The sequence below is a fragment of the Macaca nemestrina genome, chromosome 7, assembly GCF_043159975.1.
Source record: "Macaca nemestrina isolate mMacNem1 chromosome 7, mMacNem.hap1, whole genome shotgun sequence".
Taxonomy (NCBI): Eukaryota; Metazoa; Chordata; class Mammalia; order Primates; family Cercopithecidae; genus Macaca; species Macaca nemestrina.
In genome coordinates this window covers 129,759,090-129,776,391 of record NC_092131.1, presented here as the reverse complement: position 1 = coordinate 129,776,391, position 17,302 = coordinate 129,759,090, and the positions used below count along the sequence as shown (strand labels likewise).

At 38.1% G+C, this 17,302-nt stretch overlaps 1 protein-coding gene across 11 annotated transcripts in view; it reads right to left on the bottom strand.

Moving 5' to 3' along the window:
• The window catches only part of LOC105487515 (myosin IXA), a 299,768-nt gene that overhangs the window by 196,513 nt on the left and 85,953 nt on the right, over positions 1–17,302 (bottom strand). For 10 of the 11 annotated variants that reach the window (XM_071101117.1, XM_071101116.1, XM_071101115.1 and 7 more), the window contains 3 exons: positions 15,262–15,324; positions 8,790–8,889; positions 6,943–6,999 (listed from right to left, as the gene is read on the bottom strand). In XM_071101117.1, coding sequence (XP_070957218.1) covers positions 6,943–6,999; positions 8,790–8,889; positions 15,262–15,324 — 220 coding nt within the window. The remainder of the gene's footprint in view (positions 1–6,942; positions 7,000–8,789; positions 8,890–15,261; positions 15,325–17,302) is intronic. The other variant, XM_071101122.1, reaches the window with a different exon arrangement.

Here is a 17,302-nt window from a genome sequence, read left to right as displayed (position 1 = left end):
GCACAGTTTAAAAATTTAAATTCACAAGTTCTTTCAGAGAACCCATGCATTTAATTTTATGACAATAAAGTTTTTGATAAGCAGTTTTAAGAAATTCTACTGACATGCCAATGTCCTACTCATTAAAATAATTTTTTTTTTTTTGAGATGGAGTCTTGCACTTGTTGCCCAGCTGGAGTGCAATGACGCGATGTCTGCGCAGTGCAACCTCTGCCTCACGGGTTCAAGCAATTCCCCTGCCTCAGCTTCTCAAGTAATTGGGATTACAGGTGTGTGCCACCGTGCCAGGCTAATTTTCTTATATTTTTTTAGTAGAGACAGGGTTTTACCACATTGGCCAGGCTGGTCTCAAACTCCTGACCTCAGGTGATCCACCCACCTCAGCCTCCCAAAGTGCTGGGATTACAGGAGTGAGCCACCGTACCCGGCCCTAAGATAAATTTTTAAATGCATTCTTCTTTTACCTATAGTAAGTAAGCTCTCTTACTACTCTTCCCCTTACTTTCAAAACACAAACAGTTCATTCGCTTGATGATTTAACAAATATTTTCCTATCACAAGTGGCAAGGCAGAGGGAATCTATGCTTCACATGTGTCAATAATGATTCTTCTAACTAACAGTGTTCTAATCTGCCCTGAAAGTGAATGGAACAATTAATGTATATAAAATAGTGGAAAGTACACTGAAATATATTTGTATTTGCTCTTATCCTTAATCAAATGTTCTTAGAAACCCAAAGTGGTCTCAGTGAATATCAAAATCATAGTTTTAAAAAAATGTGTATTAATTCCCTTCTCTGTTTCTCTGATGACAACTATAGAAGAAAAACTAAGGATAAATTAAATCTCCCAGAACAGAAATGATTTTATCTTAATCTCGGCTCCCTGGGAGGCAGATCTTGAGACAGACCAAGAGTCAAATACAAGTCACAGAGAAAGTGAGAAAGTAAAAGAGCAGACAGACTAAACAGTCTGTGGTAACTACTATGAAAGTAGTTAAATGGAGTTTAATCCCAAGATTATCTCTGGGAAACAATCTAAAACCTACAGAGGTGAGAGAGCTACTGTATTTATATACCATCTCATCTCTCATCAGTCATTGTTTGAGGACTTCTGGACAGGGGGCAGGCAGCTGTTAATTCCCAAGTCATTTGTGAGTGCATAATGGAGTTTAATCCCAAGGTTATCTCTGGGAAACAATATAAAACCTAGAAAGGTGAGGGAGTGACTGTATTTATATACCATCTCATCTCTCATCAGTCACTGTTTGAGGACTTCTGGAGAGGGAGCAGGCAGCTGTTAATTCCCAAGTCACTTCTAGAGGGCCCTACAAATGCCAAGGCCTTCCAGGGTTCTGGACAAAGCCTTCAGGCCCCAGCATCCAAATACTGGTCAGCCAGAGTTCAAGGAAATGGTAAGGTTTGTTCCAAGGATAAGGCAGGGAACTAACAAACAACTGTTACAACCCCTTCCACTGAAAGAACATAGGCAATCCTTCTGTCAGCTCCGTATAAGTTCTTGTTTGTACTTGATAACATGCCACTACATTCCCCCAACAAACATACCCAAATGCTCTTTCATGCTATCAGATCTTGCTCTTTCTATGAGGTGACACACTATCTCATTTACAAATGCCTAGGATAAACCTAGCATGCAGTAGGCAATTAGTGTGGGTGTGAGGGAGAGAAAGAGAAGAGTCAAATTAGATATTTTCTTCTACTGTGTCTCTATTTCTTAAAATGGTACTTAAGAAATCATACTATCTTGTCTCTTTTTCTTTTTTCTTTGAGATGGAGTCTCGCTCTGTTGCCGAGGTTGGCGTGCAGTGGCACAATCCCAGCTCACTGCAACCTCCGCCTCCTGGGCTCAAGTGGTTCACCTCACCCTCCTGAGGAGTAGCTGGGACTACAGGTGTACACCACAGCATCCATCTGATTTTTATATTTTTTGGAGGGACAGTGTTTTGCCATGTTGCCCAGGCTGGTCTTAAACTCTTGGGCTCAAGCAATCTGCCTAGCTCAGCCTTGCAAAGTCCTGGGATTACAGGCATGAGATAATATAAGGATCCATATTATATTTGATCCTTATAAAACCTCTGGTGGTAGTTATGATTCCCTTTCACACAAGCAGCAGCATTGGCTCAGAATTTAAGCCAACTGCTCCTATGGTGGTGAAGCTTGCTAATAGTGTAGCTGGGATTCCAACCAAGCCTGTTACTTATCTCCTTTTTTCTTAAGTGATCTCCAGCGTCTTTACTAACCTTCAAAGTCAATTGCTCCAGTTTATGTCCTGCACTCTACACTGGTAGTTATAAAAATGTATGATTTCTTAAGTACCATTTTAAGAAATAGAGACAAGTGGCTGGGTGCAGTGGCTCATGCCTATAATCCCAGAACTTTGGGAGGCTGAGGCGAGCAGATCACCTGAGGTCAGGAGTTCAAGATCAGCCTGGCCAACACAGTAAAAACCTATCTCTATTAAAAATACAAAAATTAGCTGGGTGTGGTGCCGGGCGCCTGTAATCACAGCTACTCAGGAGGGTGAGGCAGGAGAATCGCTTGAACCTGGGAGGTGGAGGTTGAAGTGAGCTGATACCATGCCACTGTGCTCCAGCCTGAATGACAAAGTGAGACTCCATCTCGAAAAACAAATTAAAAAAAAAAAACATAGGAAGGAAGGAAGGAAGGAAAGAAGGAAGGAAGGAAGGAAGGAAGGAGGGAAGGAAGGAGAGAAAGAAGAAAAAAAAGAAAAGAAAAAAAGATGTTAAGTGCTTCTTTTAAATTTTTTTGAGACAGGGTCTCACTCTGTCACCCAGGCTGGAATGTAGTGGTACGATCTTGGCTAAATGCAACCTATGCCTCCTGGGATCAAGTGATTCTCTCACCTCAGCGTCCTGAGTAGCTGGGACTACAGGCACGTATCACTACGCCCTGCTAAATTTTTTTTGTTGTTTTTTGGTAGAGACAAGGTTTCACCATGTTGGCCAGGCTGGTCTCAAACTCCTGACCTCAAGTGATCCACCCGCCTAGGCTTCCCAAAGTGCTGGGATTACAAGCGTGACCAACCGTATCTGGCCAGATGTGAAGTGCTTTTTAAACGAAAAAATATACGCAGAGAAAGTTGTGCAGTATGCGGAGACCTTATACCAGACTGGCAGAGGAGGGTGAGGAATAAAGCCAGAAAGACAATGTTTAAGTGTGTGACCACAAATTTACAAACTGACAGATGGGTTTTGGCACTAGGAATCTTTACACTGCAAAAATACTTAAAACAGAGTAGATGAAAACATGGTTTCAGAGTATCTTGCCCAAGTTGCATCATGATCCCTGAAAGCATTATAGGAGGTCTACCACACAGGAAATGAGCTTCCAGGTATTTATAGACGTTTGGATTCCTGTAAAGGTAGTAGTGACCACGGTTGGAGCTTTGTCTCCACAGAATAATACAGGTCAAATCCCTCTGCAGCATGATGGACACAGGTGTCCTGAGACTATCACTTATGGCAATTACCATTAAAACCCTACCTAATAGTTGGACCCTAAAATTCAAGGCTCAGATAAATAAAAGAATTTGGTGAGGCTGGCTGACCCTTTACATTGAAGTTATTCAGATCAGCTTTTTTTTTTTTTCTTTTTCTCGAGACGGAGTCTTGCTCTGTTGCCCAGGCTGGAGTGCAGTGGCATGATCTCAGCTCACCTCAAGCTCCACCTCCAGGGTTCACGCCATTCTCCTGCCTCGGCCTCCCTAGTAGCTGGGACCACCGGCACCCACCACCACACTCAGCTAATTTTTTGTACTTTTTAGTACAGACAGGGTTTCACTGTGTTAGCCAGGATTGTCTCAATCTCCTGACCTCATGATCCGCCCACCTCGGCCTCCCAAAATGCTGGGATTACAGGCGTGAGCCACCGCGCCTAGCCTCAGATCAGCTTTAAGGTACAATGGCAGACATCAGCCAACATATTACCAGTATTTAATTCATTCTTCATATTTTATAATTGAAGAAACAAAGGTTGAGATGTTATTAATAATAAAAATAAAAAGACATTTAATAGATTATTACCACTTGAAGAGGGGAAATTAGCACTTATTAAATATTATTCTACATATCAGTCACCATGAGAGTTACTGAAACCTCAAAACACAAGGAGATAATTATATATACATTTACAGACAAGAAAAGAGATTCACAGGTTAAATAACTTTCCAAAGGTTAAAAAAAAAAATCTTATAAATAACAGGGCTGGCCAAACCAAAATCTATGTAGTTCCAAATCCCCTGCTCTCTCCCATGCAACACTGCTGTTTGTGCTTATTTAATAGGATAACCCTTAAATGGAACTAAATCACCATACAAGGGCAACAACAGGTCCCTTGTAAAAAGCAATTTTCTAACTACACGTCTCCTTGGGACCATTTATACAATTCCACGAAATACGTAAGTAATGTAGTACAACAGAACAGTCCTCAATCCTCTCTACCTATGAAGCTAGTCACATAAGTTCTAATAACTCACAGGGAAACAAAGTTTAGTTTGTCCCCAAATATATTATGAAGAAGAGCTAACAGGAAAGAATAAAAGATCCTCTGACTGTTTGCTTTTATTAATTAACATAAGAAAAACAATCAGAAATTAAATTTCAAACTATAATAGATATTCAAACACAATAAATGGATAATGGTGACAAAAGTATTATTAAGGGAAGAGCAGATTATGGATACAAAGTTCTTCTAAAGGGAAAGATGGGTAATGATGACTTAAATGGTGGCAACAGCATTCGCTATGCACTTACTAAGGATTATGTACTCTATCAAGTTCTTTACATGCACAACTTTAAGACTCACAAAACTTAAAGACCATTATTAACCCCTAAAATAAATGATACTGGAAAATAAACCAGCCAATATTCACGTTAGGTCATTCTGCTTCAGAGCACAAATCCTTTTTTTTTTTTTTTTTTTGAAATAGAGTCTTGCTGTGTCACCCAGGCTGCAGCGTAACGGTGTGATCTTGTCTTGCTGTAGCCTCAACCTCCTGGGCTCAATCAATCTGCCTGCCTCAGCCTCCTGAGTAGCTGGATCTACAGGCGTGTATATACCTGGCTTAACTTTTTGGAGAGATAGGGTGTTGCCTTGTTGCTCAGGCTAGTCTCACAAACTCCTAGTCTCAAGCAATTCTCCCACCTCAGCTTCTAAAAGTGTTGAATTATAGGCATGAGCCACTACTCTCGGCCCCCAAATTCTTAAGTATTACTTAGACTACCTCTGAAAAGTAGCAGATCAGTTCACAGCTTCACTGTAAGCTCAGAACAGATGATCTCTTCTATTTGCAGTATGTGTTTGCAGTCCCCTACCTGCTTTCCAAGGAGGCATGGTCATTTGGTGTAGTACGTGAAAAAGGAAAAGGGGGAGCTTCTTAAGAACGGCAAAACAACTTAAATTTTTTCTGTTAAAATATATCAGAATCTATAAATTTAAATGTCAAGTGTTTTTTTCCCCCAAAATGTTAAATCTAAACTCCAAAATTACTTGGTTACATAACAGTAATACAATCAAAATTTATCTAAAAAAAAATTATTATCCATGTATACTGAATCTTCTCACCTGTGAAATAGGCTAGTTCGGCAATTAGTAAAGTTTATAAACATGCAGCACGAATCAAAGTTGTGGTTCTTTAAAGCAAGGACTAAGAAATGTTTTCAGAAAGAATATTTAATAAATTAATTCATTAGTTAATTAATAGATATAGGAAGATTAGTGTGTGTTTTCAGCCTTTTTAGAACTTAATTGAAAATTTTAAAAAAAATTTTGTGTTCTTTTTATAGTTACAAACTTGTCATAAAATATAACAAATAAAGCTAAATTTAGCTGGGCATGGTGGCTCATGCCTATAATCCCAGCACTTTGACAGGCCAAGGCAAGAGAATCACTTGAGGCCAGAGGTTCAAGACCAGCCTGGACAACATAGTGAGACTCTGTCTCTAATTTAAATATATACTTATTAAAATACAATAATACAATTTTTAAAAAATTAAAGCAAAATTTACCTATTCACTCTATATTACATCATGTATCCCCTTAAATCACTCAATTTAAAACAGAAAATAGGCTAGGCATAGTGGCTCATACCAGTAATCCCAGCACTTTGAATGGCCAAGATGGGCAGATCACTTGAGGCCATGAGCTCAAGACCAGCCTGGCCAATATGGCGAAACCCCATCTCTACTAAAAATAGAAAAATTAACCGGGCCTGGTGGCACACGCCTGTAATCCCAGCTACTTGGGAGGCTGAGGCATGAGAATTGCTAGAACCCAGGAGATGGAGGTTGCAGGGAGCCAAGATCATGTCACTGTACTCCAGTAATAGTGCGAGACTCTGTCTCAAAAAATAAAAATAAAAATAAAAAAAACCTTATTTATAGGAATTTCAATACTTATTTTTGGATAATTTTATTAAGGCTACAGACTCTTGCTACTGGGAAAAAAAATCAAAAAAAAATATTCATGCATTCATTATGTGTAAAGATTGTTGACATATAAAACATAAAGGATGCAATTTTTTGAAATAAACAATAATTATTACTCGTAGTATGTGGGTAATGAAACTACTAAAAAATAAAAGGGGAAAAAAACTATAGTTCATACAAATCCACAGCAATGCTGAAGAATCAGGAATATAATCAATTAATGTTTGTCAAAATAAATATTGAATGTGGACTAATGACCAGAAAATATCCAAAAAAAAGTAAATTAACTGGTTTTAAATCAACAAACTATACAGATATAAATCAATCATTCAAAAGAAATGAAACATTGATTTATCTTCCTTCCTAGGATTATTTGTATTTCAGCTGATTTGCATTCTAAATCTTCAGATGGATGCAAATGAGCAATGTGAGGACCCTTTGACAGGAACACAGAATATTTAGGTACTTGTACTGACCGGCTCAGAGTCATAGCAATAATCATCCCAGCTCTGTCTGAGGGGTTTCTTTGTTATCTGAAAGTAAGGCAGATTAGTTAGGTAGAAGTAATGGTTATTATAATTTTCTAATGATCTCTTAGATGTGGTGTGCAGGTAGTACTGCTGCTATCCATTGAAAAGTTATTTTGCGTAGCAGCATAAAACAAGAAATAATGAAGTAAATTTTCACATTCTGGGAGACTGTATACTATACTACCCAACTCATATATACCATAGGCTCCAGTGACTGTTATTTATATAAACTGAGTCCCATATCCTATGAATACTGACATTATGACAGAAATATATTATGGTCATTAATTACAAAAAGATCTGAAAGAACAGCAAAATTCCAGAGTTCTCTAATACTAACAACTATCAGCTCATTTATGAGATCGTTACTTTATAAAAAAGAAAATCTTTAATCACCCAAATATAATGCAAATAGTTTAAACTGGGGAGGAAAAAATTCAGAAGCTGAATTAGCAAATATTTTTGAAAAGCTACTTAATTCTATGCGTAAAAATTAATAATATTGTATCAGAAATTGATACTTTAAATAACTTGGAATTCGCAATATATTAATACAAAGTCATTAGTTTATATTAATATATGCAGTTTCAAAATTAAGAAATAACAGTTAATGCAACACACTGTATATCTTGGGGAAAGCCAAAGGTATAACTTTCTTTTTTTTTTTTTTTTTTTTTTGTGAGACAGAGTCTCACTCTGTCACCCAGGCTGGAGTGCAGTGGCATGATCTTGGCTCACTGCAACCTCTGCCTCCTGAGTTGAAGTGATCTCATGCCTTAGCCTCCCAAGTAGCTGAGATTACAGGCGTGCGCCACCACACCGAGCTAATTTTTTTGTATTTTTTAGCAGAGACAAGGTTTCACGATGTTGGCCAGGCTGGTCTTGAACTCCTGATCTCAGGTGATTCAACCGCCTCAGCCTCCCAAAGTACTGGGATTACAGGTGTAAGTCACTGCACTCAGCCAAAGATATAACTTTCATAACCCTAAATATATACTGCTATCTTTGAACCATCACCAGTGTCAATTTGCTTACAAAACCTTCATAAGGATTTTTTTAACTGTCATAAAAGAATTTCTTTCCATAGACATTACATCTTGCCTCCAACAACGGAAAAATAAGGGGAGACAATCTATTATTTAAACGATCTATTGTTTGTTTTACTAATTCCATTAATGCTGGTTGTAAAATTTTTGTTATTATGAGAAATAATAAAATTGGTAAAGTCAATATAATGAAAAGTGAGAATTACTCCTTAATGTGGAAGTTTAGGGATGAATTTTGAGTTTTGAGGAAAGATCCAAATTCTCTAAGTCATTTGCCTTTGAATAGTCATACTCTAAGTCAATCTCACAGTATCATGCAAAGACGTATGTGTATGAGACTTCAAAACATGCAAATTAGGTTTCAAGTAATCCTTAGCAAAGGACAAGAATTAATCATTAGTAACATTTAATATCCTGGGGTTGTAAAAGGCAAATCACTTTAGTAAAAGTAAAGCATTTTTCTAATAGAGTAGCAGTATCAATAAACAGCTTATTGTTTTTTTTCCCACAGAATTTCACAGAAAACGAAAAGCACATACATTATCTGAGCTTTTAACATTTATATGAGGATGGTAATTACCCTCAAATTTGAGAACTGCATCACATAAATTTGTAGAGTACACGTATGAAAGTGCTAGCTAATATCCATTTGTAGATTTGGGAAAGAAAGTACTAGAAAAAAGACACTTTTCAAGCATTAAATTTAATACTGCCCTATACTTCAAAAAGCTTTTTATGAACTCTCACCTGATTGAGATAATGATATTCCTCTGGTTGCTTAAGATGGAATGCTGATCTCTCGTCTTCACTTGCTCCTGCCAAGAGGTAATAGAATACATGATAGTTCCTGTAGGAAACAAAGAAGTACAGTTTTATAATGTGTGATTTATGGTTATCATTTAACAGGGGGAGGAGGGAAGCAAACAGTAATTAGTAAAATGTATCAGCTTTGCTTCATTTTTTAACATAAATGTGATAAATTCAGCATTTAAGAACTCCTAAAAATTGAATGATGTTTTGGATGTGGAATATAAGAGAGAGGGATGAAGGCAGCAAAATTAACAAAGTTAGGACCTCTGAAAATTTTCTTCTCCATAAAACCAATGAGAAATCTGGCAAATCTGTCATAATTAACCTTTTCAGAACTGTGGAAACTAATCAAAAGCTTGCAACAACCCAGAGAGTGTTTACTCAATAAAAAGAGCCAAATCTCAATTAAAAAATGGCTTTGTAGTGTTTTTAACTTGCCCTATTCCATTCCCTTGAAAACCAACAGCCTGCAAACTTGGAGATCAGAAGCCTGGCAGCTACCAGAAAGGTCAGAACAGGTTCTGAGCTTGTTCAAAGCCTCATTCCCTAAGAAATACCATTATTTGAACTGTATGGTGGGTCCCTGTAAGCAGCCATATTTACGACTGACTCTAGGAGACTCATTCAGACTTCACATGGTGCAAAGATCTTTTCCCCAGAGGCATCCATAGAAACTGAGGCTGAACAGCCTACTTCCTAAAGCAGTGGATCAAAGTTGGGGCAAACAATAGGCTAATCAAGAAACTTAAAAGGAAAAGCTGGTGAACGTGATCTTCATACTGGCTTTGAAAACCTCCAATAAATTTCCTAGGAATCTAGAAGGCCATTTGCGTGCAGAACCCTGTGGGCATGCCCAGGGTTGTATGTGCTCTCAGAAAAAAACAGATTAAATATAAACTCTCACCTCTGGTTAACTCTGAACCTCCCTACAAGCAGAAAATAAAGGCTAAGGTAGATTTGTAAAATACCTAGCTGAATGTTGAAGGCATGGAACAATATACATAGAGAGCCCTGTGGCAAGGAGTGAGAGGCTTGCTTATTGTTTCCAAGCATTTAAATAAATCTCTGTCAAGTTATTACCTGACAACTAAGTTAAATAAGCAGATACTTCAATAGCCACACTCAAAAAAGAATATCGACTTTATAAAATTAATTCAGAAAAGTCACAAAACAAACAGTAGGAATAAAAACAACCATCAAACCCTGGTAAGGAGAGGACTCATTTCTAGAGTTGCCACATTATATTATTTTAAAAATCCAATTTTTCGGCCGAGCGTGGTGGCCACACCTATAATCCCAGCACTTTGGGAGGCTGAGGTGGGCGGATCACGAGGTTAAGAGATGGAGACCATCCTGGCCAACATGGTGAAACCCCATCTCTACTAAAAATACAAAAATTAGCTGGGCATGGTGACATGCACCTGTAGTCCCAGCAACTCAGGAGGCTAAGGCAGGAGAATCACTTGAACCCAGGAGACGGGGGTTGCAGTGAGCCGAGATCGTACCACTGCACTCCAGCCTGGTGACAGAGTGAGACTGTCTTAAAACAAAAACAAAAACAAAAACCAATTTTTGTTTTGAGACAGGATATCTGTCACCCAGGTTGGAGTGTAGTGACATGCTCATGACTCACTGCAGCCTCGACCTCCTAGGCCCAGGTGATTCTCCCACTTCAGTCTCCCTACTAGCTGGGACCACGGGTGTGCACCACCAAACCTGGCTAATTTTTGTATTTTTTGTAGACAAGAGTTTCCCCATGTTGCCCAGGCTGGTCTCGGAAGTCATGGGGGCTCAGGTGATCTACCCATCTTGGCCTCCCAAAGTGCTGGGATTACAGGCATGAGTTACCACACCCAGCCAAAAAAAATCCAGTTTTCAACAACAACAAAAATTATAAGGCATGCAAAGAAAGAAGACAGTATAGCCGATACAAAGTAGAAAAAGTATTAATAACTGTCCCTGAAAAAACCCAGACATTAGACTTACAAGATTTTAATCAGCTATTTTAAACGTGTTCAATGAACTAAAGAAAGTTACATTTAATGAACTAAAGAAAAATATAAGAAGACTATCTCACCAAATAGAGACTAATATACAGGACTCATAAGAAATTAATCAAAAAAGAATTCTTGAGTTGAAAAATATAACTGAAATGAAAAAGTATCTAACGGAGCTTAACAGCTAATATGAGTAGGTAGAAGAAGAACCAGTGAACTTGAAGAAAGAATCAAAAAACATGAAGACAGGTTAACAGACTGTCGTCTAAAGAACACAAGAAAAAAAACGGAGGGTAAGAAACAAGGTTTCAGAGACCTGTGGGACACCATTAAAAAGACTCCCATGGGGGGCACAGTCGCTCATGTCTATAATCCTAGCACTCTGGGAGGCAGAGGTGGGTGGATCACCTGAGGTCAAGAGTTCAAGGCTGCTCACGCCTATAATCTCAGCACTTTGGGAGGCAGAGGTGGGTGGATCACCTGAGGTGAGGAGTTCGAGGCCAGCCTGGCCAACATGGTAAAACCCCGTATCTACTAAAATTACAAAAAAAAAAAAAAGCCGGGCATGGTGACAGGCACTTGTAATCCCAGCTACTCAGGAGGCTGAAGCAGGAGAACCACTTGAACCCAGGAGGCAAAGGCTGCAGTAAACTGGGATCTCACCATTGCACTCCAGCCTGGGCAACAAGAATGAAACTCTGTCTCAAAAAAAAAAAAAAAAAACGAAAAGAAAAGAAAGAAAAAAAGACTCCTATACATACTAGGAGTTCTAAAAGGAGAAATAAGAAAGGGACATAAAGAGTACTTGAAAAACCAATTGCCAAAATCTCTCTCCAAATTTGATGGAAAACATTAATCTGCACATCCAAGAAACTCAATGAACTCTAGAAAGTATAAACTCAAAGAAATCCACATTTTGACAAACCAAAATTCTTCAAAGGCAAAGACAAAGAATTTTGAAAGCACCAAGAGAGAAATTCCTCATCAAGGAATCCTAATATAAGATTAACAGCTGATTTCGCATCAGGAACCATGGCAGACGGATAACGTATTCAAAATGTTTAAAGGAAAAAAAAATGTCAATCAAGAAGTATATATCCAGGAAAAATAAAGGAGAAATTAGAACACTGCTAGATAAACAAACTTGGACTTCACAGCTACAGATGGGCCTTACAAGAAATACTAAAGGCAATTCATTTTTCTGACTGAAATAAAAGGATACTAGACAAGATTCAATTAAACATGAAGAAATAAAGAACAATGGCAAATATAAAAGACAGTATAAATTAATTAACTCATTGATTGATTGACTGACAGGATCTCACTCTGTTGTCCAGGCTGGAGGGCAGTGGCACAATCTCAGTTCACTGCAACCTCTATCTCGTTTCAAGTGATCCTCTTACCTCGGCTTCCCAAGTAGCTGGGACTCCGGCGTGCACCACCACACCCAGCTAATTTTTGTAGAGATAAGGTTTTGCCATGTTGTCTAGGCTGGTCTCGAATTCCTGGCCTCAAGTGATCTGCCCACCTTGGCTTCCCCAAAGTGCTGGGATTACAGGCAGGAGCCACTGCACCTGGCCTATTTTTTATTTATAACACTTTTTTCCTATTAAACTTGAAAAATTACATAAAGCAGTAATTATAAATGTGTTGATGGATGTACCACCATAAAGAAGTAATTTGCATAACAGTTACAGGACAAAGGAGCAAGAAAGGAAAAGAGCAACATACAAGCAAAGTTTGTTGTATATTATCAAAATTAAGTTGTCAGTATTCCAAACAACATTGTTATAAGTTAAGATTTTAACTACAATACCCGGGGTAACCAATAAGAATATAAAAAATAATAAAAAGAAATGCCAATGAAATTAAAATGGTACACTAGAAAACATTTACTTAATGCAAAAGAAGGCAGGCATAGAATAACAGAAGAACAAAAAAAATCGTTAACACATATGGAGAACAAACAGCAAAATGGTATTCATAATCCTACCTCATCAATAATTACATTAAGTACATTAAACGCTCTATTCTAAAGGTAGATAAACAGCAGAATGGATAAAAACAAAATATATGGTCCAACTACATACTGTTTACAAGAGACAAGCTTTAGATTCAAAGACACAAATAGGTTAAAAATAAAAAGATGAGAAAAAAAAGATATCATGCAAGCAATATCCAAAAGCAAGCTAGAGAATACCAGATAAAACAATAATTACTAATTATTACTAATACCAGGTAAAATAAAGTTAAAGACCAAACTTGCTCCTAGGGACAAAGAAGGCCATCTTATAATGACAAAAGGGCCAATCCATCAAGAAGATATAACAATTTAAAATATATACATGTGTGTCTAAGAACAGAGCCCAAAAAAACATTGAGCAAAAAGAACTTTTTTTTTTTTTTGAGACGGAGTGTTGCACTGCCACCCAGACTGGAGTGCAGTGGTGAGACCTCGGCTCACTGCAACCTCCACCTTCCAGGTTCAGGTGATTCTCCTGACTCAGCCTCCCAAGTAGCTGGAAATACAGGCGCATGCAACCACACCTGGCTAGTTTTTGTACTTTTAGTTTCACCATGTTAGCCAGGCTGGTCTAAAACTCCTCATCTCAAATGATCCACCTGCCTTGGTTTCCCAAAGTGCTGGGATTACAGGAGTAAGACTGCACCTGGCCACAAAAAGAACTTGACATAACTAAGAGAAGAAGTACACAATTCAACAATAATACTGAGAGACCGCAATACTCCACTTTCAATATTGAAGAAAGTAATCAGACAGAAGATGAACAAGAAAAAGAGGACTTCAAAATTACTATATACCAATTAGACCTAACACATGTTTATAGAACACTCCAGCCAACATAAGGAGGATATGTTTTTTCAAGTCCACATGGAGTATCCTCCAGGGTAGACCATGTGTAGTCTACTACAAAACAAGTCTCAATAATTTAAGGAGACTGAAATCATACAACTACTCCAAACACTTTGCAGTGAAATAAGAAATCACATTTCCAAAATACAAATACATGGAAATTTGACAACACATTCCTAAGTAACCAGTGGGTTAAGGAAGTCACAAGCAAAATTATAAAACACTCCAAGATGCACAAAAACGAAACACTACCCAATACTTGGAAAACAGCTGAAGCAGTCCTTAGAGGGGCTTTATAACTGTAAACCCGTATAAAAAAGATCTCAAATCTATAACCTAACCATCCACCTTAAGAAACTAGAAAAAAACGGCAAACTAAACCCAAAGCAAGCAGAATAAAGGAAATAATAAGCATCAGAGCAGAAATAAATGAAATAGGAAAAGGAAAGAGAGAACATCAATGAAACTAAAGACTGGTTATTTGAAAAGATCTTCAAAATTAAACTTTAAACTGATGAGACAGACACAGAAAGAAACAGAGAATCAAATTCAGGAATGAATGAAAGAGGAACATTACTACCAATCTTACATAAACAAAAAAGACTGTAAGGGATACTATAAAACAAGTTTTTGGCATCAAATTAGACCACCTAGATGAAATGTACAAATTCCTGCAAAGATAAAAACTACCAAATCTGACTACAGATGAAACAAAAAGTCTGAACAGATCTATAATAACTGAAGTGTTTGAATTAATAATCAAAACTTCACACAAATAAAAGTCAGAACCAGATGGCTTTGCTGGTGAATTCTACCAAACGTTTAAAGAATTAACCCAATCCTTCACAAACTCTTCTAGAGAACTGGTTTGTAAAAACTGGATCTTCACCTCTCATTCATTCTCCAAAACCAAGGAAATAAGAGTTATATCCCCTTATTTCATCATCATTAAAATGTGTTAGAAAAAGTTACTAATAGTTCTCCATCTGTAAAATGGGAATAAATAAACAAGAAGCAGAGAAGTTAAGTGAGATGCCCAAGGCATATCCAATATTTGAATGTAGGTCAAACTCTCTCTTAACCAAATCTCACTGCAGGATGAAACAAATAATTAATTTACTTCTCTATCTTATTTCTCCATCTGAGGGATACCACATACATCATCTCTAAAGACCTGTACACCTCAAGTAATACAATCAAATTAAGAGCTTTATTGAAATTTTTTTTCTCAAGTTAGAAAAAGAACACTAAGGAAATGGGAGAAAAGTCCCGAGGTACATTGCTCACCAAGAGGAATGAGGAACAACTGAGAAACTACTTACTTGTTCTGACAGTTTGCAATAGTTCTATATACCAAATAAAGATCTCCTAGCAGCCTCTGAAAAACTGCAAAGTTCTGCCCATGACAGAAATAGCAATTATGCATAAAGCTATGCATGACGTAAACTGAATTAAGGGCCATAATACACAAAGACCTTAAAAGTCAATCTGCATGATACAAATGTTAACTTCATCTAATTACACAAATAAAAATACGTACCGTTCATTATGCTCTTGATAAACGAGTCTGGACTTCTCCAGTAGATATTTTTCAACATAGGCACTACAAGAAAAATAAAATTGGTTGATATAAATAATAAAGTTTAATATAAGGTAGACAAATATTTGGAGACAGTGTAGAAGTATAAAGAATACTATCGGCCAGGCGCGGTGGCTCAAGCCTGTAATCCCAGCACTTTGGGAGGCCGAGACGGGCAGATCACGAGGTCAGGAGATCGAGACCATCCTGGCTAACACGGTGAAACCCCGTCTCTACTAACAAAAAAAAAAAATACAAAAAACTAGCTGGGCGTGGTGGCGGGCGCCTATAGTCCCAGCTACTCGGGAGGCTGAGGCAGGAGAATCACTTGAACCTGGGAAGCAGAGGTTGCAGGGAGCCAAGATTGGCCAGGTGAGTCTCTTAACTCCTGACCTCAAATAATTTGCTTGCCTCAGCCTCCCAAAATGCTGAAATTATAGGGGTGCCTGGCCTGAGTTTTTTTTTCCTATACATACATGCCTACGACAAAGTTTAATTTATAGATTAGGCACAGAAGACAGGGGTCACCAACCCCCAGGGCATGGACTCACAGTGGTTGGCCTGTTAGGAACCGGGCTACACAGCAGGAGGTGAGCGGCCAGCAACTGAGCAAAGCTGAGCTCCACCTCCTGTCAGCTCAGTGGCAGCATTAGGTTCTCATAGGAATGTCAAATCTATTGTGAACTGCACATGCGAGGGATCTAGGCTGCACACTCCTTATGAGAATTTAATGATATATGTAACACGCTTGAATCATTCCGAAACCATTCCTCCATCCCCCAGTCTGTGGAAAAACTGTCTTCGATGAAACCAGTCCCTGGCACCAAAAAGGCTGAGGACCACTGCAGTAAGAGATTAATAATAACTAATAATAAAATAAAACAAGTGGGCTGGGCACAGTGGCTCATGCCTGAAGTCCAAGATTAGCCCAGCCAACACAGTGAAACACCGTCACTCCAAAAAATACAAAAATTAACCGGGTATGGTGGTACACGCCTGTAGTCCCAGCTACTCTAGAGGCTGAGGCAGGAGAATCACTTGAACCTGGGAGGAAGAGGTTGTAGTGAGCCAAGATTGCACCACTGCACTCCAGCCTGGGCGACTGAGACCCTTCTCAAAATAAATAAATAATAGAACAATTATAACAATACACTGTAATAAAATGTATGTGCATGTGGTCTCTGTCTGAAAACATCTTACTGTACTATACTCAATTATCTTTGGGTAACTGAAACTGCATAAAGTGAAACCACAGGTAAGGGTGGTGGTAGGGGGCGTTTAAAGGGATACGTAAGAATTTGCTGTACTTTTCCTCTTATTTTTGCTACGAAGCTACCACTGCTCTAAAAAATAAAGTCTATTTAATAAAAAAACTGTAAAGAATATTGCTCACACAACCAGAGGACTCTGAACATAGACTATATAATAAGAAACAATATTGTAACAAAATTATATTTCTTGAATATAATAATATGGTTATATAGAAAAATGTAGATTAGAAAATACCAACTTGAAAACAATATTTTATTTATTTTTTTTTTTGAGAGACAGAGTCTTGCTCTGTCACCCAGAATGGAGGAGCAGAATGGCATAATCTCAGCTCACTGCAACCTCCCCCCCCCCCCAGGTTCAAGAGATTCTCCTGTCTCAGTTTCCTAAGTAGCTGGGACTACAGGCTTGCACTACCATGCCTGGCTAATTTTTGTATTTTTTAGTGGAAATGGGGTTTCACTATATGTTGGTCAGGCTGGTCTTGAACTCCTGACCTCAGGTGATCCACCCACCTCAGCCTCCCAAAGTGCTAGGATTACAGGCATGAGCCACCGTGCCCGGCCTTGAAAACAATTTTTTAAAAGAGCAAATGTATGCATAATATACAGAAAGCAAATGCAACACATTGACTACAATTAACAAATCTATGTTAAGGGTATGAGTGACTGTTATATTAGTCTTAAAATTTTTCTGAGGTTTGAACTTTTCCAAAAGAAAAAAATTGATAGGG